This window comes from Herpailurus yagouaroundi, unplaced genomic scaffold (assembly GCF_014898765.1).
Source record: "Herpailurus yagouaroundi ecotype Mexico unplaced genomic scaffold, PumYag 165, whole genome shotgun sequence".
Classification (NCBI taxonomy): domain Eukaryota; kingdom Metazoa; phylum Chordata; class Mammalia; order Carnivora; family Felidae; genus Herpailurus; species Herpailurus yagouaroundi.
In genome coordinates, this window is record NW_024412406.1 from 11,631,431 (window position 1) to 11,658,388 (window position 26,958).

General features: G+C 41.1%; 1 protein-coding gene across 1 annotated transcript; it reads right to left on the reverse strand.

Annotated features, from left to right (window-relative positions):
- On the reverse strand, nucleotides 1–26,952 carry RDH10 (retinol dehydrogenase 10). The gene is made up of 6 exons (XM_040487589.1): nucleotides 26,490–26,952; nucleotides 24,652–24,887; nucleotides 4,945–5,043; nucleotides 3,599–3,744; nucleotides 1,498–1,629; nucleotides 1–1,386 (listed from the first exon to the last, which is right to left on the reverse strand). Exons 1-6 carry the CDS (start codon nucleotides 26,776–26,778, stop codon nucleotides 1,263–1,265), a joined length of 1,026 nt encoding a protein of 341 aa, XP_040343523.1. The 5' UTR covers nucleotides 26,779–26,952; the 3' UTR covers nucleotides 1–1,262.
- Between the last annotated feature and the right edge of the window lie 6 nt (nucleotides 26,953–26,958).

Here is a 26,958-nt window from a genome sequence, read left to right on the forward strand (position 1 = left end):
TGTAGGTTAATTCTTTAAATTTAATCAGTCCTTTATAAAACGTCCCAATTAGTAAAAGATGGCTTATTTTAATAGCCTTAAACATTGGTCGCTATTTAAACAAGACATTCTAAAAAAAAAAAAAAAGGCAATCACATAATAGTTTATAGTAATTTACAAGTGGATGGTATACATTTAGATACAGAGGTAGAGGTCCACTTTAACAACATTTCACTAATACACATTTACCAAATTCAAGGCACAAAATAGTTTGCTTTACAAAAAAATACTGTAAAAATGTCAATTGCTGTTCTACAATGTGAATAAAACTTTCAGAAGAATCTTTACACCCTTCCATACGTACTCCATAGAATATGGTTTTTCCCCCTCAGTAATCATAGTTGGCACAAAAATGGGGACTTTTTTTTTAATGCGGAAGTTCCCAATTTTAGGAACTGTTTCTTTGCAGAGCTGCTATGTATTCTAGATAAAAGTCCACTCAGAGAAATGAAACACAGCAACTTCCTGAGGAAAGGGCACTTTCTGTATGCAGCAAAATTCACAGGTAGAAAATGTATGACCTTTGTGAATAACTAGGTCTCCAGAGTAATAGATCCTTAAGGGAAGATTTCAGAGATAAAATTAAAAATCCGGCTAATACTTCAGTCATTATGACTTTAAGAAAGAGACCTGATCACCTTTACTGTAATAATCAAACATCATTTACTTCAAATTGGTGGAGATTTCAAAATTCCTTTTCAAAAGAGCTGTACACACAAACACCACGAAAAGCCACACAGGCTTTGCAAAACTGAAACTTATAAAACATGAGAAAATAGAGCACTATCAGTCCTTGAAGTTGCAAGGGCGTCAATTGGCTAGAGTTTAATTACAAGAATTAATAAACTCCATGGAGATTAAAAAAAAAAAAAAACCCACACGGCTGAAACACACTGTTGTTATCATCTCTAGACTTTCTGCTCATTAAAAAAAATAATGGTAGCCTGGAGATGTCACACAGTGCTTGTCTAAAAGATTTGACAGGTTTTAGGGTTCGGCCGAAAAGGAGCCTGCTGGCAACAAGGTAAGCTCACTTTTGCTGATCACATTTTCCAAGTATTCTAGTCGGTTAATTTACACTTTATTTTTTAAAAAGTTGATTTTAAAAAAAGTCAACATGGATTTGGAATCCAGAGAATGTCAATAATGCTGATGTAGATAGGACTGAAATACCTTGATCGTCTTCTGATAGAAATGATATTCCATACAAAAAAGATCGATTCTCAGATTCCATTTTTTGCTTCATTATTGTTTGTGGCTTGTTTTCTTTGAGCGATAAATGGGTACATACACTTGTCTGCTCCTAGGAACCGATACATGCACACGACTGCTTCAAAAGGGAGGATGCTGAAAAGGGAAAGGGGGCTATTAGCAAACGTGTGACGTCTCATGTGAAGTTATAGGGGTGGGGCGGGCATGAGACAGACGCAGTGCACCAGGGAACCCCACCCGAGTTACCTCTTCATGAACGTCACGATGTACATGAGGCGGGGGGTGCAGATCATGGGCTGGTCGGTGAGGATGGCCTTCATGGCCTGCTTCACACAGTAATCCGGCTTCAGAGGGGGCAGAAAAGGCTCAATTTCTTTCCTGGAAGTTATACATTAGAAAAATGAAATTAACGCAAAGTAGGGAAGACTGGAAATACACATCCAAACATTAATAACGGCGTTATCTAACATAGGTTCATTTTGTTTCCTTCATTGTGCTTTTCTGTATTTTCCACAATTTCTTACTATGAATACATTTTATTTGCATAGTCTGGAAAACGAGCTAAAAAAAAAGCAAAATCAGTCTGCTTTTCTCTAAAATGAGAATTTTCGTGTTTTTAAAATGCCTTAAAATGTATTTCATATTATTTTTCTATTTTTTTTCAATAGAAAAAGAAGAGAGTGTTTGGCATAACACTCAACCCAAACATTATGCCATACTTTTTATTTATTTCTAATATATTTTTTTTAACATTTATTTTTGACAGAGACCAAGCACGAGTGGGGGAGGGGCAATGAGAGAGGGAGACACAGAATCCAAAACAGACTCCAGGCTCTGAGCTGTCAGCACAGAGCCCAGCGTGGGGCTAGAACTCATGAACCGTGAGGTCATGACCTGAGCCTGAGCCAACATTGGACACTTAACTGACTGAGCCACCCAGGCACCCCACCGACACCAAACTTTCAGTGCTAAGTGTTGCTGAAATGATGGCGTGTATACTGGCATAACCTTCCTGAGTGAAGAAAGTCAGCTACACACATTCCAAGGTATTTTCTCTCGGGGGTCTCTGAAACAAAGTACATATAGACATCCTACCTTCAGCTGAATCCATTACATTACACATTAAAATAACCTAATAGTATAACGTACTCCTTTCACTCTTCATTGTCTCACCACAGTTTTGGACACCTGCCATGATGCTAAATAGGAAACAGGACTCTACACTCTCAGCAATTGGCTTCTAAGTATAATACGAAGACACACACACACACACACACACACGGGAAAAGAGGCAGAGCTTGAGTCTGTTCCCGTCCAGACTGGGAGTCAGCCTGAGACTGGAATGACTCAAATCAAGCTCCACCTGCTTCCCAGCTTGGCCAGGCTCAGGATGTGTTAAGAATGGCCCTCACCAACAGGGAACTGGTTCAGTTATCTTCCTTTGCCTTTCAAATTCTTCCCAGAAAAGATCTCAAAGTAAGCATGTCTTCACAGGTATCCTATTAAGATTTGTGAGCTTGTTTACCGGCTTAGTTCAAGTCTGACGTGACCTGGCATTTATATTCCCATATGCCTCCTTTCAAAGTGGGTGGGAATTTTACTTTGTCTTTAGTAAATCTAAATAGTTCTTCTCATTCTGTCACAATGAATCTACCTATATATACTCTCCACAAAAAGGAAGCTCCCAAATCTGGAGAGCAATATTCAAAGGTCTTTTTAAAAGAAAAGCTTACTCTTTTGTGACAGTGACATGGTTTCAGATCCAAATCAAAGTCACATTCATTTACCAATACTAAAGAAAAAAAAAACTCCTAAGGAAGTAGCTTCTAAGGAAAATCCTGGATATTTATGTTTTCTTCTTGAAGGTGCAGAGAGGCCAATTCCTTTCTGATGCTTCTAGACTGACTTCCTCGCGTTAGTATCTGTGTGGTACCCGACCCTCACCTGTTAAGCTTTTTCATTGGAACTTTACAAACCTTGACCAATGAAATGACAGGTTGAACTGTGAAATGATAGTTATAGGGTAAGATCTGATTCTACATATTCTCCCAATATGGAAAGATGATTTTTTTTTTTTTAATTTTTTTTCAACATTTATTTTATTTTTGGGACAGAGAGAGACAGAGCATGAACGGGGGAGGGGCAGAGAGAGAGGGAGACACAGAATTGGAAACAGGCTCCAGGCTCTGAGCCATCAGCCCAGAGCCCGACGCGGGGCTCGAACTCACAGACCGCGAGATCGTGACCTGGCTGAAGTCGGACGCTTAACCGACTACGCCACCCAGGCGCCCCTGGAAAGATGATTTCTAAACCAGCTTTTTTATCAATAAGATAGGTTCTCACTGACCTGATTCGGCAGCCTCTGAACATGCCCGTGTCTACAAGGTAAGGGCAAACCAACGTTGTTTTAATTCCATCCTTTTCAGCAGCCTTTAACTCATGGCTCAGGGATTCATGAAAACCCACCACTCCAAATTTACTGGCACAATAATCCTGAGTTAGAGGGGGAGAGAACAGAAACACTAAGTATGTGCACAGATCCCCCACCAAACCCACCGAACTCAAGCTTCCGTGATCCTATTACTTTGGTGATGTGTTTGATACAGAAGGTTACAGGTGACTAAGCAAAGAAAAGGAAAGCATTTTAAAAGACAGCTATCTGATGTGGTTTGGTGCAGAAATAATATTTTCAAAGCAACAGCAGACGAACACTTTTTGCCACATCGACCAAGTATCGTATTACTTTGGGGAAGTTACCACAAAGGATTCTATAAAGGCTAACACACTGAAGCTAAAAATGGAGAAAGGTTCACTTTGAAGTTTCTGGAAATTTACAAATGGCCTCTTGTTCAGTAAAGGAGAATAAAAATCCAGTTTGTTTAATTCTATGAGAGCAAAGGTGAGTCTAGCTTAGGTTATAAGTTATGATCCACTTGTCTTTTTAGTGTAAAGTGAAGAAAATGATAACTACACTTTGCAAACTTAAGCCAAACCTTTACCTAAGAACACACAGTATAGAAAGTTCTCCTTTGTCCCATTTGCAATGTAGGAGTGGAAATGTAGAACATGGAAGCCATCTGTTATTGGGTGTTCTTTTGCATATTTGCATGCAATTTTTAACTCTATGCTATAGGCTCCCACAGGACAGACAGCACAGGCTGATACACACACATGCACTTTACAATTTGTGGTGAACAACAGGGCTTGATTAAGCCCAGTTCTACAGATCTAACATTGCGAGACACCTCACATCTGCCGTAGCCATCTTCTCTGATGAGCTGATACAGGATGGCTCACTTCTGGCAAGTTGACCAAAACAGAACGTCAACCTTTGGCCTCATTCATCTGTTTCCCGTGGCACTGCCACTGCCCTCCATGGTTTCGTTCTTGACCCTGCACCTCCCCACCATCATCATGCAGAACTGCTAATGAAAATGGGGCACACTGAGGACTGGTCCACCCAGTGCTGCTGCTGCTGCTGCTTTGTCAAACTAGCAGAAGTGATTTTATGGCACAAGATACTAGAGTTGCACCTCACCAGCTGGCCCTGGGGTATCGCAGAACATTCCACAAACAGCACACAGGTAGAGTGCTTTCATAAATGTATGGGCAACAGGTACTCTTTACAGGATTTGGGGATATTCGGGATAAAGCGACTGAAGGAAGGAAATGCTTTATATTAGACAAACAAACCTCAACTCCAGCAGTACTGAACAATCCCAGGGAACTTGCAACTGTCACAATATGACCATGATTAATCTCCAGCATTGTAGGAAGAAAAGCCTTAGTGGTCTGAAAGAGAAGGAAGATTGAAGCTTTAGAACTGACATTGTGAGTTTCATCTAAAAGCCAATCCTACCTAATGTTTTACCCACATAATAAACGTTTCCCAATTCATTTAAAAATCTTACACATCCATGAAAAGAGAAGATCCTTGAAGTGTCTGGTTAACATAACACCGTATCATTGGTATGGCAGGCCTATTATAAAGCCGTGACCAAAAGGACTGTAACACAAGAGCTTTTGGGGACAATCTCCAGAGATGAAAAGAAAGCCGTTAGTCGAAGACTCTTTATCACCTTTCAAGTGATAGTTATCTGCTAATCTAAACTACTCCCAGGTCAGAGATCTTTTTATGCTCATGACACTTTAACACAGCTATCTCCTGATCTGTGAGAGGACCTCCAGCTTACCCTGTATCTACAGGAGGTAAAGTAGTTCAGGATGTAAAAACGCGGGATGAAAGTACAGGATCATTTTAATGAAAACTGTGGCCTATTCTGACTGCACTGCCAAGAGCTTACAGCATTCTGAATGCACACACCCCTCTGTGGAGGTTTACAGGGCAGTGACTTTCCCACAAAAGCAGGTGACTGGCCAGTGTAGCCAAGCAAGTAGCAGAAGTTCCAGGGCAACAGACCCAGGGACAGCATTGATTTCTTATTCGCTAAACTCTTTTTTTCTCTGGATCTTTTGCCTTCAAGACACAACAAGGCTGTATTAAAAAAAAAAAAAAAATTACTTCAAATTGCTTAAGATGATCTATTAACTACTTCACCAGGCTCCCAACAGTTTTATAACCTGCTTCTTAAAAGAAAGCAGCAAAGAGCAATCTGTCTACTGTTGAGTTATATCCCACTGCCAACACAGCCTCCCCATGATTTATGAAGTTAAAAAAACCCAAACAATACACACTGGACTTAAAGAAGAGTTGCATGCCCCTCTCTGAGGATTTCCTGGCTAAGGGATCACTGAATTTTTGCATAAATATCTAATTTGTTACAATAATTTTTGCATGTACAAGATCAAAAACGGTCATTCCATTTATTTTGAAGATTTTCTGTGTTCCAATCCATGGTGCACACAGTTGCCAGATGAATGTCTGTCAAGGGTCCCAAGGTGGTTCCCAGTCTGCCTCCTGATTAGCATGCAACTCCCCTGCCCTAGCTCCTACCCCATTTTTCTGGGCCACCTCACTGCTGCTGCCCAGGGCACCCTTCTCACCTGTGAGGTTTTACCCATGAATTCTTCTCTAATCTGACAATCTAAAGCCAATGCCCTCCTACATCATTCAAACTATAATATTAATCACGTGTTTACAAAACCTCTTATGCTTTTCAACATGCTTATGTCACAGGAGTTTCGAAATAATTCTGTACTGGAGGTGTTGAGCCTTTATATAATTCTATACCACCTTAATTTTGTTCATATTTCTTTAAGACATATGGTCAGTACCATTCACCGTAACATAGAATTACATGTTCTATGGGATTTTGATTGTTTTATATTTATTTGTCTGGCTGCCTCAGATGAAGCTGGGAGATGAAGCTTCAAAGATTATGGGAGAATTACTCCCCTGTGATACCCTGTGGAGGAGAGAATGTGAACCATGTGCCTTACGTACTTCAGAGACCTGGCATACTACTGGATGGAAGAGAGACATGTTTCAGCTGGATTTTTACCTCTTTGCAGTAGTTAGTGGGAATGGCTAGGGCAATTACGATAATAATTATTATTTTGGTCTGCTTGATAGCCAAAAAAGGCAAGACCTGGTACTTCAGGTCATTATACGTTCAATTTTAGACTCAACAGCTTATATATGGCCATTATATTAAGAATTACAATAAAGTAACATCATTAAATCTAAATAAGAAAATGTATCCTTAAGTAATCAAGTCTGTAAGTCTTCTTTTAAGTATCTGGTTATGATGAACTGCTCCCAGATTAACTAAAAAGTATAAAATTTATTCTTGACGTTATTCGGAGACCAGTTCTAAGTATTAAAAGTTTGCCTAGTCTTAGAAGACAGGGATAGGTTTAGTTCAAAGGATCTTACTTTTAAGTTCTTAAGTACGTAGAAAGTCTCAATATTAAATCCCAAGAAACGACACACAGCATAGAATACTGGCAAGAACTTGCTGCTTAATCACCTGATGAATCTGAATCGCTGACCCTGCTTGTTCGCATCACCAGTGACCACTCACTCCAGCTGGCAGCTGGCCCTGACTAGAAACACATGGACACAGAGCAGTTTGGCTCTAATGACCTCCCCGTGCTCGTGTGTGACGTTCGTTGTTGCCTGCAGGTGTTAAATGACCAATCCAGATCCCCTGCACCATATAAATGTAGGTGATACCAGATTAACAAGTTCCTAACTTTTTTTTTTAAGTTTAATTTGTTGCATGTTCTAAAACTGATTAATGACCCCTTCCCCTTTTCCTGAAATTAGTCTGGTGGTATTAACTTACTCATTCAACAAGTGTTTCTTGAACATCTATCACAGGCAGGTACTGTTTTATGATCTGGCCAAATGATGATGGCTAAAACGGGAGCTGGTTCTGTGCCTGTCTCTAAGCAGAATTTACACTTACCGGCACTTAATTGTTAAAGCACTAGAACAGTTCTAGTGTATCCACAGGGTATTATGCCTGTGTATTCTAAAAACTGTGACTTGGGCCTGCTTTCCTCCCCACCCACCCTCCCACCAAGTAGTCTGCAGGGACATTTAAGCTACTCGTTTTGTATTTAAAGGAAGGAGGAAAACAAGAGAAAGAGGAAGAAAAGAATCCAAATATGGCTGGCTAAAATCTTTTCCAATTGTGGGTTGTAAACATTTTTCAGAGAAATATGCTTCACTTTGAGTAGCTAGTAAAGTGTGACACAGGTTTGTTTTAAAGCTTCCTTTAGGGAGGGAGAGTTAAACAAAAAAACGTAGTGGCAGGTCAATGTCTGGTTTAAAATATGTGATTTCTTTGCCCAATCAGGGACAAACACGACCTTCTGTATAAGTGAAATCCAGTGTGTCGTTTCATTGCATTTTCTACATCCTCAGACAAAGGCCTATATTCTTTAGGAAGCTCACCAATTATAGGCCTAATACAATGACACTGCTATCAAGGCTGAGAACAAACAAGGTTGAGGAAACTGGGAAGTGAGAAAAGGCATCCAAGGCCAGGGTCAGCCTCAAAACCCAAACTCACGGTTTCCCAAAACTGGGGTCAAACACTCAGCTCCTAGTGTGTGCCAGGCAAAGGCAAGCCTGAGGTAAGAGCGTTCACATCAGGACCACTGAGGTTTCTTTTTAAACCTGAGTTTTCAGGGTTTGCACTGGAGCCTGATCCACGTGACTGAGCACTCAGGCTGTTAATCATTTCCTTTGCTGCCTGAATGGAGGCAAGCAATTACTGCTTGTGCCTTATTTCCACAACCCAAGTCCTGCCTTGTGTCTGGGGCACATTGCCAAATAAACTTTGATCAACACTAATTCTATCCCTTACTTTACAAGAAAAATGCTATAAATGGGTGGCTAGAAAGCATCATATTTTCAGGAATTTTCCCAAGTAACCTGACTAGTTTTCTTTTCTAATTACTCTTGCCCTCAACAGTCTGGTAGATGACATCTGAGATAGCACAGCATATTCCGTCCTTGACACAGTCTGACAGCACAAAGAAATCTGGCACTTTGCAATGAATTATTAATGTGCACAAATATTGTAGCATGTATGAGATGGGGACCAGCAAAAGGTGAAGTGCTAGTTGCCATGACACCAGTCAGTTCAAGCTAAGGTTCGTGATCTTTAACTTTGTCTCAAAGAGTCATTAAAAGAACATAAAGGGCACATCTAAAAGCACATCCAAACGGCTTAAGTATAAATTCATGCGTCTGCCACCATCGGTGGATCTGAGAGGGGCAACTCAGATAACTCACTGAACACCTGGACTGCTGTGTGATCTCCACTCAGGACAGATTACCTAGATCAGAAGTTACCACCCAATACAGGGGGCTCTAAAAAAAGTGCAGAGTTATTAGCTGGTGTCAGTGGTGGCTGGCAAAGTTAGCTAGATGCTTAACCCGAGTCGGAGAACTGCGCTCCGTCGCTGCGTCCTTCTGTTCAAATGTCTGCGAAACAGAGGACATGTAGTTCTCCATCAGGAAAAATGGCTGACTCTCGATCCAGGGGGTCTCAGAGTCAGTAACCAATATACATTCATTGGCATTGTCGGTGGGAGAATTTAAAGTTGGAACAGATCTAGGGAGTATTTTATCTGGAGCAAGAGATAACTCTTATCTCTGTCTCCTTCTGCGTCTGTCTAAAAAGTGTGGAGACAGACCTTTGAATACTCACGAGTAATTTTATCACATGACTCCAATACCATAATTGGCCACGAGCTGATGGGGTTGTTACTGCTGACTAAAAAGAAAAAACAAAGGAGGGAGGAGGACATTCAAATGGACACTGACATTCTTATGAAACATACTTAAATCTAATATTGCTACAGCTCCTCGGGGTTCTTCAGAGCACTGGGCACTTTGAAAGATAACTGTAAAGGTCATATTTATAATATAAACAAGAATTCCTTAAACAGAAGTGTGACTGGACACAGACATGACATGTCATATCTCGAGAAATCTTTGAAAGTTAGGTTTACGCCAAATTAACTTCCAACAGTTGTAACCCTCCAGATCATTCCTGGTGCTCTTAATGACACACAGCAACACACAGCCTGTGGCTGCACTGTCAGGACAAATTAGCCTAACGTTCGACAAAAGGGAATGTGAAGAAATGTGGTGTCTGGCAAAGCCTGGCTTTTGAAATTTCGAGACTGATGACATTTTAAAGGTGTAGGTAAAACACCTAGAATGTGTTTTCCATATTTGCAAGCCATGCCAGGTTAATGGACACTAAGGGAAAAGCAAAGTTAATTTCTCACAGTAGGAAAAAGGCCTCATGCCATATTTTTGTGTGTTTGTATAACTGTCTTACGGTCAAGTCCAGAAAAAGCATCTTGGAAAAAGAATCATTTTAAAGTGTTTATCTCTCATGTGAACACCAAAAAACAGAAGACTTTCATTTGTAAAGAAGGTCATAAATCATATTTTGATGGGAAAAGGATTAACATCATCAGCACATATAAAATAGTAAGGCTTTTCAGAATCCTCAAATTAACAGCAGTATATACACAACTTGAAAAAAAAAAAAGTACAGTTAAGACTCCACTGAACAAAGAACACCTGACTGGACACCCTCATGGCCCCTCCACCTGGTGCAAGAACTCTACTTGCTGTTCTGTCCTGCCTTTGTCGCCTCCTGGAGTAACTTATCTTTATCCGAATCACAAAGGAACATACTGCTTATTTACAAGGCTAAAATGACATCTGGTGGCACTCTTCTCTGAAAACTCAGTCACTGCTCCTGGAAAACTATGATTCAGTAGTACATACAAACTATTGAAGGCGCTCTGAAAACATAGTGAGCGCAGTTAAAAAGGCTAATAGGATAAGTCATCAGCATGTTTAAAGATTGAAAAACGGTGACATACCCCCCCAAGCTAACCTGGGAAAGGAACATATGGCTAAATACTCTTAATTCTGTAGATTTACAGGTATCTGCTTGGTAAATATACTGACCACCAAACTTAAGAAATTTCACTCTGACCAAAGAATGTGATAGTTGAAAGTTTTCATTACAAAATTATCTTTTAAAAAATTTTATTTATTTATGTAATTTCTACATCCAACATGAGGGCTCGAACTCACGACCCTGAGATCAAGAGTTGCATGCTCTTCTGACTGAGCCAGCCAGGGGGCCCCACAAAATCATCTTTAACTAGGAAGTAAAAACTAAATCTGAACTTGCTAGCAATATATTGATTGACTCTAAATCTTTTAGTTTCACTTAACAGCACAAATTCTGAAATCATTATAATTGAATGACAGCTTTTTTTTGTTGTTGTTCTTATTTGGTGTGTTTGTAGAGACAGGAAAGTCTCCAAATTGTGCAACAGAGCCCCACGATACTGAAGCCTGGAACTAATCTCGGACTTAACAAAATGTTCATCAAAATCTCTTATCAGATTGACACAAAACATTCTGTCTTTAGCTATAGAAGAGAGGCTAAAGAATATGTCATAACTGTTGAATGCATACCAATGTTACATCTACTGTCCTTTTTGTTATTATTTTGAGGCTATGGGGATTAGTTTAACGTTTGAAGGCATCAGCAGTTAATGCTTAACACACATGTACTAGTACATTCCTACAGTTGCCCTGCAACCAAGAAGCTAATAAAAGAGCTGGGCTTTTCAAATGAACACCTAGATGATGACACCATGAGTTATTCAGCAAAAATAAATGCTTCATTAACTTGCCTTCCCACTGTTAAAGCATGGGATGAATCTACCCCAAGGCAGCAACTCACACATCAACATTCCCTTGCATTTTAGGGTTTGCTATGCAGAAATGCTGGAAAGGAGGTAACTTAAAACTCAATCTGTCTGTAAAGTACACTGGTCTTTGGAGTCCACATGGTCCCAACTGCCAATCAGCTAACCATCCTTATTACTTGACCTCTTTGAATCTTGATTTTAACTCATTTGTGAGACAAAAAGAGAAGGTTCTCCAAGGTTTCTTTGTTCAAAAATGTTACGGCGACTTATATCCAATAATGCTTTCTTCGATTCCTACCACACATCCAAAATACAAGTTGTAACACTGAGGTATAACTTGCATAAGACTCTCGTAAATGACTCAATACGGTATCAGTTCCATTAGTGTAGATGCCAGCATCTGGTAAGCAGTAAAAATCTATTCATTAAACATTTATATGATGTCATGACTGTGCCTTTTAAAATAATGGAACTTGAGTTCAAACCTCTTACATATTAACAAAATTACACATTATCTGCAAAACATTGTTTTTCTGTGTCTCGGTTAAACTCAGGGAAGCTTGGTATGTTAAAAGAAACTGAACGCTGAACACTGTTCCTGAAGTGCTGTCTTCCCTGACCCTCCCCCTGGCCGAGTCCCAGATGATCAAAGGAGTGTTCCATGATCTCCTTCAAGCTCAAGCCCCTTTCCCTATTTAATAACGCTTTACAGAATGATGAAAATAACCCACAAAATTGCAGCCAAATAGTCTGCTAAACAACATGTTGTCATTAATCCCTTTGCTTTGCCCCAAACTCAGATCGCATCTCAGAACTTGTAATAACGACAGATCTTCCAAAGGGCAGAGGCCCCGCTTCTGCTCTAGTGACTACTAACCACTTCCAGGAGGCATAAACACTGCACACACAAGCTCAGCCACTGCTCAGGCCCTCTGTAGGGGCCGGACTCCTTTGTCCCTCTGCCCCCATTCCAACAGCATGGCCCAGCAACGTCCCCGTGATCACCTTTCATCATCCTCTGTATTTCGTATGTGTAAACAGTTTACATCCTCCCTTGCTTCCTAGTTTGCTTACGGTGGAATCTTCAAAAATAATAAAATCGTTACGTAAGTAAAAAATATAATCAAGAAGTTACTCCTGAAAACTTATTCTGAAGTGTGCACTGTAACAACATAGAATTTACTCATTACAGATGAGGGTCTATGAGGGCTCTATGTTGTGTGAGGCACAGTTAAAGAGAAAACTTTCGTCAACATCTGAGGGAACATGCACGCTGGCAAATCAGGTTCCATGCTGATGACTGTTTCTAAGCTTTAGTTCTTGTAGTGTATGACATTTTTCTGGATTCAGAAAGCATTTTGGACTTAAAAAAAAAAATCACAACTTAAATTTGGGCTCAAAAGCCCATCAGTTGTAGCTTATATGTCAGTACCTTCAAACTACCACTCCACTACTAAATTAAGAGATATCTTCAAGGACAATGATTGCTAATCCAGTAACTGGTCTGGTATATTCTAGCTTCATCACAGAAGACAGCACTAATCACTTATCAATCACAACTCTGGCAAAACCACCTAAACTGTTCCTAAATTGTGAAAACTAAAAAGGAAGACCTCCTCTTAGGTACAGCAGGTGTCTGAGAAATCATGCCCTCCATTATCTGATACTGGATGCCAGTGATACGCCAGGGGCCAGGAGTGGAGAAAAGGGGCATGCACAACAGGCAAGGTTGTAACTTATCCTGGGCAGCTCTTTAATGCATGGTCTTCATTTTGTTTCGTGACTCTTAGGGCTTTGGAAACTCCATCCTGGGCACGGTGACCAAGGGGAATAGGGAGCAAAAGTGCACCTGCACTCTTCCTTTTAGATACTGGACCGGAATTCAAAAAAAAAAAAAAAATAATAATAATAATAAACCTAGAGTAAGATTGGAACACAGAGTGTGTGGTCTGGCATTTTTCTTGTCTGGGAGATTTCTAAAGGGCTGATTAGCTCAGGAAAGAAAAACAAAAAGGCAGGGTAAGGAGAATATTGAGAAAGTGAGAAGGAAAATGCGTATTCAAGACCGGTTCCTCCTCAAACTTTGATGTGCCAAAGAATCACCCGGGATCCGAGTCCAATACAGATTCTGGCCCAGGAGGTCTGGGAGGGGGTCTGAGAGTCCGCTTTTCTAATGTACAATCTGCCAGATGATGCCATCACTGCCACTGCTCTGGAACACAGGCTGAGCACAGGGTTCTAGCGAGAGCTAGGGAATCTGTCTACTCTAAACCTCAAGGGGCTTCAGATCAATTTCTCCTACAAACTCAGCAGAATTGGAAGATTAAGTTTGCTGCCCTCTATCCTACCCTCACTCTCTGAACCGGGATATTAGGGGTTGGGAAGCCCCACTCTCCGTACCATTCCATTCTTGTAAGATAAAGCCTGGTTCAAACCAATGTCAAGGGCTCCCAGTGCCTTCTACAGACAACTATGAGAGTTTATGGACTGATTCTCTGTATATTTGCCTTGGATCCATTTTTAGCAGTGGCAAGCCCCTCTGTTGTCATTTTGAATGTTAATGCATGTTAAAATCTGATACTCAAAGTGATGGCGTGAGAAGGTGGGGCCTTAGGGAGCCCTCAACAATGGGATCAGTGCCCTTCTAATGAAGGCCCCAGAGAAACCCCTCACCCCTTCCACCATGTGAGGTTTCAGCAGACAGCTGTCTATGAACCAAGAAGTGGGCCCTCACCAGATGCCACATCTGTTGGCACCCTGATCTTCTTAGACTTGTAGCTTCCAGAATTGTGAGACAGAAATTTCTGTTGTCTATAGCCCATGCAGTGTATGGCATTGTTACAGCAGTGCAAATGGACTAGGACAACCCCTTAGCCATTAGAACAGGCTCCCAAACAGAGACCTAGGAGGCTTCAAAGTCCTCTCCCTGCATCCACAGAGGCTTTGAAGGCTCAGCTTTCAAGACCAGGAATTTAGGCCCATTCCACCTCAGCTTTTACCTTTTCCATTTTTCACATTTACCTTTCTGAAGCTTTCATGCTTTGGTTAGCCTATGTAAAAACCCCACCTAGGAAAACATCAGCCCTTTACAAATCAGATGCTTGGGCCAGAAGTTTGGACAACAGCAGCTGGGCAAAACTGCATAATTTTGAAAATCCATGATTAGCATTTCCAAAGGCAAAGCTTATAGAGTTATCTGGAATTCTAATCCCGTAAGATGATTATGTAACAGAATAAAAGTTTTACATTTTCCAGGAGATAAGCTTTAAAACAACACCAACAAAAAACAAAACTCAAATCATCCTGTTACTGACACTTTATGGTACCAAGTATTTCTAGAACTTTGTGTGGCCAGTCCTCATAGAAGTGCCCCGTTTATTTGCTACCTTTTGTGTCCAGCTTGTCAATGTCGACATGTGAACCAGAAAAAGGAAGCCAAGTGACTGAGAATATCCTACAGTCTTCTCAATGAGGTAACCATCTCAGATGCAAACCATGGAAAATTACAGAAAAGGCAGGGAAAAAACACATGAACTGGGCTTTAGTAATAAAATTCTGATGAGGTGCTGGTTCTTTAGCCTAGAATTTTACATTCTTGTCTAATTTATGGAGCAAACTTTCTGGAGATATTAAGCTAGGGTTCATTAGTCATTGCTAAAAGAACTAAGCTAGTAAAAAAAAAACAAAAAACAATCAGCATTTGAAGGGGGATTCTTTCATAAGTGACTCACAGAAGAAAATTGACAAGGAGCTTTGAACCGGTGGCCCAGCTAAGTATTTGTAGAAGTTCTAAACTAAAGTCTTGGGATGAGGGTCTGGGTCCTAGGTTCTTCTTTCCCCAGGGGTGACCTTAGGCTAGTCCTATAATCTCTCTCAGTTTGTTTCCTCATCCATAAAAATGGGGATAATGGCTCTCTTTAATTCAGGGTTGCTTTGAGGCTCCAATGAGAGGAGAGTGTTTATGAAAGGGTCTGTAAAATTTAAGTGCTATATAAAAGTATAGTAAATGCACTCAAGACTCATTAAGCATATATTTACAGGCTATTTTGGTTACAAGTGCCATCTATTTTTGGTGATGTTGTTTCTTCAAGTTCCTGCAGTTCCTGGTTCTTACTATGTATGGCTCCCAGGCCTCCCTGCCCTCCACACAGCACCAGACCACGCTTCCGGCAAAATGCCAGTAGCTGACCACCAGAAGCAGCCTCAAAACCACATTGCTAAGCAGCTGTTTCAGTTGCCCAGCCCCTTCCGTTCAGAACCTTAGATGCTGCTGGGAAACAACAACGCTTTCCAGTAACACCTCTCCTCTAACCCTCTCTCCTCCAGTCCTCTTTTACTAGGAGCAGAAACAACCGCTGAAAATATAAATTACGACACCTGACAGAGAAGAGTCTAGCAAACATAAAAATATTAAAAGTTAGTACAGAACTATTTTAAGATAACTTATTATACCTGATGTATCTTTTTCCCAAGAGATAATAGAACTATCTCGTCTTTAAAAACCCTTGAGAAATCAGTAGGGGGCAGTATGTTAAGTGCAATTTGCAGGTGGGAAAATTCAGGCTTTGAATTTTAAGTTTCAGTTGTCCTCAAAATACCCATGTGCTTACATAAGTTATACCACAAATATTTTCCCAGTTACACTGATTTGGGAAGTGTTATTTTGAGCCCCATTGTTTAGAATAACACTAAGAAGCTGAACCTTGTTAATATTTAAAAATTCCAGTACTAAGCTATTTGAAAGAAAGGCAAGAAAAATTCACGTTTTTATGCAAGCAGCAAATGAGAGAGAAACAGCATGGTTTCCCCAAACCAAACCAAGCAAAACAAAAAAAGCAAGACAACAACAAAACCCCCACAAAAAACAACCTTCACAATATTAACACCATGGCCATCTTTCATGCATCACTTTGTGTGATCTTTGAAAGTTTCACAGACCAAGTAATGTTTTGTTTCCAAATGTGAATTCATCATAAGTGGCTTGTCAGTTGGGCTAATTTGACAGCACTCAAGGCTGCGGCAGTAATTGCCCTGACTTGTTAAATATTCTAGCAGCATTTGCTGCAGTGTTGAAAGTTTTATGATCATTAGGAGAGGATATTCAGTTTTTTCCCTGTGGTTCACTTAATTTTAGTCTCAGAGCGTTTAGGAAAATGGTCCCTGACAGGTGTGAACTTGATTTCTAAGAGAATTGACAAATAAAGTAAAATGAAAAAGGAATCTAAGAATGGGCCATGCTGGGTAAGATCAAGTGAAAGATGTAAGTGTTCCCTGTGTTGAAAGACACACCCTCCAGGGCTGGGATGGCGTAAGCCTGCAAACCCAGGCCGACCGGGACCCAATGGCTGGCCAAAGGTGTCAAGGTGACTGGGATTAAATCCTACAGCCCTGCTCTGACAACCTGTACTCCAAACAGTGGTATCTTAAGTGTGAGGCCACAATATAGCGAAGTTCTCTAAGGCTGGCCCACTCCAAAGACTGCCTGTACACTCTACCTGTCCACTACAGATTTTCAAAGAAAGAATTACAAGATACCACCCTCTGAGTTATTTTCCCATTATGCTTACAAGAAGTCTCAGCCTAAAAGAAATCTTTAGGTCAGATGATAATAGAAACTATAAAGGGTTAGTTCTTTGAATAGCTAACTCCTATAGTAACTTCTGAGATTTAAAAAAAAAAAAAAAAAAATCAGTAATTAAACCAAGAGAGATTAACACATTTTAATCTGATCCCTAGAGTTCCAGGCTCAAAACATTGGATTTAACTCATTCAGTTGATACAGGGAGTAGTTCCCGATTTCTTAAGGACTATCAGAGTTTGTCATACTCCAAAGATTAGCTACAAAAGGCCCTTTATCTTGGGAAAATTACCGCTTGTATATGCACAAGGAAAGAAGATACAAATCCACCCTGCCAGGACACCCCCTAGTGGAAATTCAGCATAGTACATACAATTTGGGGTTCCAAAAACATCCTGGGTATTTAGGACTTAACACAGTGGCTCAAATGAACTTTTTCCAGTCCGCTGGCTATAAATACACCATAGTCATGAGCCTTATTATTCATCAAGCATTCCAAATCAAGAAAACAAACATGTCATCTATACATCTATCCAGGTAGGCAGGTATCTGAATTAAACAGAGGCATACTGGCTACTTATAATTGAACGAAGCTTAATTTTGGTTTCTGAAAGAAACAGAACAGAAATTTTAGATGTCTGTTAATATTCTTTAATTCAAGGAAAAAACAAATAAAAAGGGGTTCCCTACTTTAAAAAATTATTCTAAGTCCCAAGTGAGGTTATTAAACTTCTTGAAAGGAATTGTATTCAAGTTAACTAAAGTCAATTCACTAGAATTTGCCAAAGATCTTAAAAGTCTGAAAAACGGTTAGGGTAAAAACAAATTTAAAGGGAGAGAATAAATGAGGAGAATAAAGTATTTGGCCACAGGGTTTGTAGCTCTTCCCTAGGCCCCAGTGACCCAATCCTGCAATGAACAGCAAAGGACACCACCCAGGCACACTCCATTCAAGCTTTTTGAACAAGCTATTCGATCAGTGTTAACATTAGCACAGGTTAAAGAATGCTTTCACTTTGACATGTCCTGTAGATTAATTTCTACTTGGGCAGATAATGGATAAAGCCCTAGATGAAGAAATAATGAGGGAGAAAAGAACAAACATCAACTCCGCTTCCAGGAATCGAGATAACAGGACATAATCAAACAAGAGTGGGCCATTCCCTGGATGGAACTTTAAACTATTCTACAAGGACTACACCCTAATATACAAAGAGACTATTAAGTTAGCACAAAAATATTATGAATTTTTTTTCCTCTCTCAGGAGTAGTGATACATTTTGTCTAAACTATTCAACTTCTTTTGTCTCCCAGGACTCAAATGGCAGACAGCGGAGTGCTCAGGGCTCCATCAAGGCACAGTGAGGTATCCAGCCCTGTGGGAGTTTTGGGTTGACCAGGAGATATGATAGATGATGAGTTTGGAAGGCAGGTGGAAATCAGCTTTAGAAGATCTAAGCTGCCATGCTAATAAGCCTGGACTTCATGCTGTGAACAATATGGTCACCCAAGGGTTTGGGGTAGCATAATCTTTAAGCAGGCACATAACAAATTCGAGTCTGCTAAGATAACCCTACGTTGAAGAGCAAAGGCTGGGAACAGGGAAAGAAGTTCAGAGACTCCTCCCAAAGTCCAGGCAAGAGGTGATGGAAGCACATGGGATAAGGCAGGACTGGGAAGGAGGGGATCAAAGTACATGGTAGCAACAGGTCAGGACTCATGAATGCGGGCAGGATGGAGAATTAAAGATACTGCTGATGTTCCCAAGTTTGGCACTGGCCACACCAGGGAATTCAAGAAGGGGCAAAAAGAAGTGAGTTCAGTTTTGAGATTTGTTGATTTTAGGGAATGAGTGGAACAGCCAAGACAGGTGTGTGAACTTGGGAACTGTGTTAGAAATCAGATGAAGCCACTGAAATAAACAGATTACCCAGCTAGAGGTACACAGTGAGAAGAGGTCTGAGTATGCAATCCTAATCATTACATCTCAGAAGCAGGGAGGCCAGGAGGACTGGGAAGACAAGAGAAGCAGGAAAAAGTGGGCTTTTTATGGAAACTAAAGATGAGTTTCAGAGATGGTTAACAGGATCACATTCTGTAGAATGATCAAGCTGCACACTGGATTTGGCAATTACGGGAGCACTATTACTTCTTCATATGATATTGGTTACTCAGCAATATTTTTCTGAACAACTGAGGTAACCAGACACAGATTAAAACACGTATCTAAAATATTGGAAAGATTTTTAGAGGATGGTTCTCTGCTCATACCAGTTATGTAAAGTGATGTTTTATCAAGTCATAGATACTGATTTCTAGTAGCAATAGATTTGGGCCTAGCATGTAACATACCGAACATAGAAACTCGATGTTCGATGGGCATGTGATCTTATTCTATGTTAGGAAACAAGGCTATGAAATGACCCTCTTAGGGACACAGTCCCAAGTACCTGAGTGGTTGCTACCTAAGAGATATTCTGAAGTGGGCTCACAAGAATTAATAAGATAGAGTATTCACACCCCAGGTCAATTTGCAGTTCAGTTCAAGACCTAAAAAATCTTTATTTCTAAAGCTCAAACATGATACTTATGCATGTTATTTATTTAACAGATCCGTTCTATCAGAGACTTAAAAATTGGCCATGAATTCCAACCTTTTAGTAGCTATTGTAAGATAGGAAAATAATATTTTATAAAACATTTGGTATAACAATTCTTAATATTATGGTTTGAAGGAGGAAGTACTGGCCTAGTAGTTTTATATGAACACTTTAGAAATGATTTTTTTTTTAATTCTAAACCTAAGAGGACTTGAACAAAACTAGGTTTCTCTAACCAGAGAACAATACAGTATTTGAGATTAAAAACCAGTAAATCACATAGGAACTTAAACACTAATGATTAGGGACCATTCATGAGATATTAGGAACTACCATAGCACTAATGTCTTTAAGTGCTACATTACTCAGATCTAGGTGGTGGGCTTTTACTTTTCCTGGATGGATTTTAACTAAATAGACTTTAGACATTTGGATATAGATAAATGCCTAATTCAGTAATTAGTATTTTAAAACTGTGAAACCTTTTAAGTTAAGTGGTCTATTAATTAACTACCAATTATCTTGTCTGACTACCATATCAATAGAAGTAAATTACCGACTAGCTATTTGACAGATTTAGCCCTTTACCATGCAAAATTTCTGCAGAACATAAAAGGCCTGGAGTTAAATGCTTTTGCTACCCCCTTTTGGTTAATCAGGGATCAATTTGCTGCTCACGTATAAAGGCCAAATGCAGCTCTCTGGTCAAAAAGGATCTACAGATAAACTATGTCTCGCAAAAACAGCAAGCTAAGATTGGACTCCTCTTAAAAATAACAAGTGAAGCAACATTAACGTTTTGGGGGGAAACATGGGTTTGTAATTCCTGTATGGAGGCCAACCTGCCATATTTCAAAGGAGCCTAGAGAGGTATTTTCAAGTTTTTGTAGCACACAGAGATACAGAGGGAGCCTAAGTGAATGTTTTCTGTGATTATGCCCCAATTAATGTGCATCGTATTGCATACATTCTCCTTGGTCTCGTCCTAACCATGAATGTCGCACAACAGATTATACTGACTAGAATCCATCCCAAATCTATCACTTCTTAACTGGTGACCAAGAGAAGGTTCCTAGGAGAGCTGCTGGTGATGGAAGAATACTGGACGATGAAGGATCACAGGACACTGGAGGGCTGTGCAGAACAATGGCAAGTTCTGTGAAAACTTCCAATTGCTTAGAAGTACAGACTACGAGGTTAAGAATCAAGGAAGGAACACAGGAAAAATCCTCTCCTTGAGGCCCAGCCATTAGGAAATATGAATGGTTGCCATAAATTCAATTGGAGCTTGATTCAAATTGGTTTATCAACGCCGGCCTTCTCACAGTCGCTAGCCTTGCACCAATGAGCAGAGTTAATATACTACAGTAAATACGAGCACACAGGCGAGGCCGGGAGAATGGAAAAGTTGTATAGGAAAAAAAAAAAGGAGATACAAACAATTATGAATGTGAGCCAGCCCCATTTTGAAATTTCCTCAATCTTATGCAGCTTGAATTAGTCCAACATAATGCCTATTACCTTTTGAAATTTCAGAAGACAGGTCCCTGTGAGTATCCTCTGAGTAGGCTATCTTCTAAATATTTAAGCAGAAGTCTAGCCTATGCTATCAAACATTTATTGAGTGTTTATTTAGTCTCAGGAGTAGAGTTCTATTGCAGGCAGGGGAAAACAAATATAAGTATATAACAAACTGCCTTCAGAAAGCTTGCCATCTATTTCAGAATTTCAGGGCACAATGCGTAAAAAATTACACAAAAGAGCATGTACTGTGCCACAAAGGAGGAGAATAAAGAGATGTTGCAAGAGATTAATAATGGCAAGAAGAGAGGGGCACCTGGGTGGCTCTGGTGTCTGACTTCGGCTCAGGTCGTGATCTCGCGGTTTGTGAGTTCGAGCCCCACATGGAGCTCTGTGCCGGCAGCTCAGAGCCTGGAGCCTGCTTCGGATTCTGTCTCTCCATCTCTCGGCCCCTCCCCTGCTCATGCTCTGTGTCTGTCTCTCAATAATAAATAAACGTGAACAAAAAAAATTTTTTTTAAATAATGGCAAGAAGAGAAAAAGCTTTACACAAGTCATTTAACTGCAGCTTCATCAGAAAATAAGGGATTAGAAAATAAGATGATCTCTAAGGATCCTTGCAGCTCTAATATGCAAAAATGCCAGAAAAGGGCTGGAGTGGGGAGGGAAGATTATAGTAAGAACTTGAGCTAGGCCTTAAAAGGTAGAAGAGTGGAGGAAGAGGGTCTCCAGGCAGGGCCAGCAGTAGAAGGGTTTGGAAGTAGGAGCACCCACAGCTTTTCAGTGGAAGTCCACACGGCTTTCCAATTCACTACATGGGACTTTAACTCTGGGTCACGATCAACATACCATTTAGTGTTTTATGAAAACAGACATCGACTGCTACTTAGAAGTCTGGCTCCAGACAATCTGTTCAAATGACTACACAACTGTTTGCTCAGCTGATCTACTTTTTAAAATGAACGGGGCAACTTCTTTCCCCCAGCCAAATATAGTAAAAAGACACACTGGTTATTTTCTCTGGAAGGAAAACAGCATAAACCAATACATCTTTAGACAGTTGTCACACACATTTTTGTTAAAGAGGACTACTGGAAAGGAAGCTGAATTCAGGTAGCTCTTACATCACAGCATATGTGCACCCACCCACCCCCACTGCCAGTCCCTGTAAAAATTATAGTAAGTCTTCCTTTAAATTTTAGTTGCTAGTTCTCAACTTCTTAAAAGGTTTGTAAGTCTCGGCAAGAAGTCAGAAATTCCAACTCTAAAATGAATTTTCTGACTCAATATTGAAAATAAATTCTTAAGTTTAGATGCTTAGGGGAAAAACAGCTGGAGAATTCAGGAGCCTCCCATATTTTAATATGAAGTGACGTCATTATGGTCAAGGCTTCCAAGAACTCCCTAAATTGTGTAGTTAAGCAACATCTCAAAGCAAAGTAAGGACTCTGGGAAGGTGGTATATTCCTCCTTAGTATACAGATTCAATTCCACAATAATTTTTCTGTCAGAGACCTGATTCAATTTTCTCCTTAGGTTAGAAAGTAGTCCAATATTAGAGTACAGTATATCAAATGATGTGCATTTTCAAAGCTAAAGCTATGGATTTTCTGTGCTTAACACACTCTAAATTAGCTCCCATTTTATAGGATGTCTAGCGAGAAAAGGCTGGTTTCCTCTTCAAAGTATTTAACTGCAGATCGTATGGGGTTTCTTTAAAAGTGTGGTTTCATTTGCAATTTTACAATTCAGGAAAGTAATCATACAGAGAAAGTAGGCAAGATTTTAGAGCACTGGGTAGGTCAAAGTTTATGGTTCAGAAACTGAGGATCATCTCAGTCAAAGGCTATGGAGAAAAAAAAAAAATACTGGTGTTGGTTCACAACTAGCCCACCAATGGCTATATATCTGTTTAAGGATGACAAGCTGACTAAAATCAACTGGAATTTCTAAGGTACTTCCATCCTTATCATTCAAATACAAAAACTACAAGGCCACCTGCAATTCACATGTGTTATTTCAAATGGTGGCTGCTTGTTTTACTCAGAATTGTCAATACATAGGATTCTTGATAAACTGTATTGCCAAGTTTATTCATCTGCAGTGCCCTTTACTCACCTGATGCAACCCTTGCCACTTGTTCTTGTGGACCCCATGGCAGCAGGGACTTTTATTCAGTTGCCCACCCCCACTGCACACCAGACACACACACACACACACACACACACACACACACACACACACAAACTATGCACATGCGCCCCCCCCCCCAAACACACTTAAGTTCCCCCAAACTGTATTTGGTAATCTCCTTACTCATTTAAAAGATCAATATGAGTTAGTTAAGTCATTTATGTGTTCATTTCTTGAGGTTTGAAAATGGGTTAAATAGAGCTCATGTTTGAAAATAAAACGTTAAAGGAAGCTTCTTTCAGGATCAGAGAAATGGTTTGATATTCAAGGAACAACATTTGAATAAGCACTTCTAAAGCCAGATTAAGTTTTTAAGCAGTTGCTAAAAAATTAATGAGGTTTAATGTGACCTATTTAAAAGAAACAGTTCTTTGTTGTGTTCCATTAGAAGGCTAATCCGCCTATGGAAAATACAAAAAAAACCAACAACAACAAAAAACAAAACAACAACAACTCAACATCCTACCTCCTTACCCTTTCCTTATTGGCTCTTGCCTATCTACGAAAATCAAGGGGAATTACTTCAGAGGAGGAAGAGAATAAAGTGGGTCAACAGTGTACAGTTATGGGGGAGAGCTTCGCACCCAACATTACTGAAGTTTAGCTGGAAAATTGGGATTCATTTTGTCCCCAGAGCAACAGAAGGCCCTCCTTCCCTCTCATCCTTAGATGCTGTAGTTCTGACGGTTAGAAGCGGATATGGTTCAAGTCTCTCCTTCCTCAAGTCTCACTGTCCTCCTGCCCCTTATATAGTGACTCTGTGGTCCTATCAGGGTGACTTCAGTTCTCCTGAGAGAGGCATCTTGTAAGCTGAGACAGTTCTGAGACCTACTCCATCAGGACAATGCCACAGACCCTGTGGCTGGTCAATGGATGTTAAGTGACTGCCAGGGTGGCCTGACCACTCCCAATGGACCACAAATGCTGATCTCAGAATCTCTGGCACTTTCTAAAATGTGGCTGAGCAGTAATTTGGAAGCCTAAACTCTGACTTCAGGAATTCATAAGAACAACCAATGTTTTACAAACTCAACAGAAAGTAAAATAAACAAACCCAGGGTTTTATGCTCCCTCTAGTTATTTTTATGGCAATCTTTCAAACTAGTTCAAAATGTTCAGTCCTTTACTCTCTCAAGAAAGACTGCATGGGACAGGGGAGAAAATAATTATTTGATAGTAACTGGCATACAGTGTAATTCACCATGGGGAAATAGCAAATTGGAAGGAAGCTTTGTGGTGAAACAGTATAGGTGTCTTCCAGGATGGTATTGAAGTCTGGCTCCTTCCCAACCTTCTCATTGAGGAAGGCCTAGTAATAAAAACAAGGATGTTTATATTTACCCAGAAGTGTGCATGGCAATTGACCATCATGGTTCTCTCAATGAGCTCATCAGGACATTCCAGAAGGTGATGCCCAGAGACCACGCCGGCATTATTGACCAGGACTGAGACCTCGCCAACCTCCTTGCGGACCCTTTCTGCAGTCAGGTAGACATTCTCCCTCTTTCCCACATCACAGGTGTAGGTAAAAACCTGCAAGTTACAGTGGGGCAGAATTTCTTCCTCACCATTTCCAGCTGTCCTCGGAAGTCCAGATGAAGGGGGAGAAAATGGAACAGAGAAAGGGTGGGGGGTGCAAAATGTGAGTCACGTGGCAATCAGTAGGGCAAAGATCACACAAAACAAAAATACTACAGTGAGCTTCAGATTTCTAACACCATAAGGCTTGCCAATGACTGAACTTACAGCTGCCTTCCTCCCCCAAGAGTCTTTGGGAATTATAGCAATTTACTGGATAACTTTGCTTAGGGGAAAATCATGTAATTGTGACAAGCCCAATACAAGTCAGACCTCATGGGATCAGCTTCCTGGAGCTAAAGACACCTGGAAAGAACTGATCTCAGCCCAGAGAATAACACCCCCTCCTCCCAAACACAAATAATACACACTCCTCTTTTTTTTGAGGACCAGGGGCCAGAATCGGCTCTTTTTCTTTTAGTAAGAGCACCTTCAAAATGGGAACCCTCCTTAAGGCTCACAAATCAAAACTGTAGCTAACAATCTGAAGTCATCCAAACCCAAGAAATGAACCTAAAGTTTCTCATGAAAGAATGGAGGTCACTGGTTTGTTTTAACTGGAATCTCCGAGTTCTCCTCAGAAGCACCTCGCATAAATCAAGTTTACAGGTAAATATGCAATTTTACCACAGAAGATCTCAATTTTGAAAGCCCAAATCTCTTTCCTGGTTTTTGAATACCTTTATCTTCTAGGTTTCAGCAGGGAACACAAAAATCTGTATTTGCTACCCTTCCGTACCACTTTTGAAAATGTAACAGTTTTGACCTTTGCTTTTCTGGCCTAAAAGGCAAGTGCCAATACTTATGGTGAAAATTGATCGATATGGGGGGAGGGGTGGGGTCCAAGTTAATCTCCTCCGTATAGTTCTATGTATTTTCCGAAAATGAAAAATTTTGTCAAAGAGCAAGAGCCATTATCAAATTTCCTGGACCAATATTTACGGTTGGTTATGGTCTCCGCATTGGCTTAAAAAACAAGAAATAAAAAACAAAACCCCTCAGGTTCAGGTTAATAAGTATACAGTGAGGCAGATTTCCTGAGGTTATCAAAAACACGGAATAAATTTACAATGAGGCTTAAATCCTCCAAGCGCTTTCCAAGAGGCAGCACACCTTTCAATCAGGCTGAGTATGTAACTAAAGCACTTACCTGTCTGTGGTGCAACAATGTAATTATTTTCTGGCGGCTAAAGTTATAGTGAAATCATCAATGCCGCCTTAGCCCCAGCGGTTCAGACCACAGTAACACACAGACACGCATCAGTCGAGTCTGAGAACAACTTCCCAGACTCCTTAGTCTCCCATCGCAAAAGCGAGTGAGCCATTTCTTAAGGATTCACACCTGTGCTAACAAGCTCTGCCTTCCCGATATCCCCAGAGGGTTTAGGAAACCCGACATTCGCCCCCAAAGAGGACCCCCGTAAAGACAAGGGTCGGCACACCTTCCCCCTTCTAGAACAGAGGTGACCGTGCTCCTTTCCCAGGGGGCCAACTCCACTCGCCGAAGACGAACCGGGCTGACCAGGGCAATGGGGTTTGGGGCCCTCCCGGGGAGGGCTCGGGGGTGGGGCGAGGCTTGATCCGGCGCAGGTCCGAGTTACCTTGCAGCGCCGCGGCGTCGGCCGCCTCCAGGTCTCGGTAGATGTGGCGCACCATGCCCGCCGTCTCCTCGTTGCTCTGAGTATTGATGTCCCAGAGCACCAGCAGCGCCCGGCGCCGGGCGAACTCGAGCGCGAAGAGGCGGCCCAGGCCGCTGCCGGCGCCCGTGATGAGGCACACCTGGCCGGCCACGCTCTTCTCCTTGGGCCGCACCAGCCAGCGCGCCGCGGCCAGCACGAACGCCCAGAGCACTTTGAAAGTGACCACGAAGAACTCCACCACGATGTTCATCGCGACGCCCGGAACCCCGCACGAGTCCAGCGTCCGCGTCCGCGCTCACCCCGCGCAGGGCAGCCCGGCTCCCGGCCCCGGGGCGTTTGTCAGAGCCGCCCAGACCAGAAGGCTGCGCCCCGCGCCCTCTCTCGAGGTGCCCTCCGGGCTGGAGTGCGCGGCGCCGCTCCCTGCTCGCGC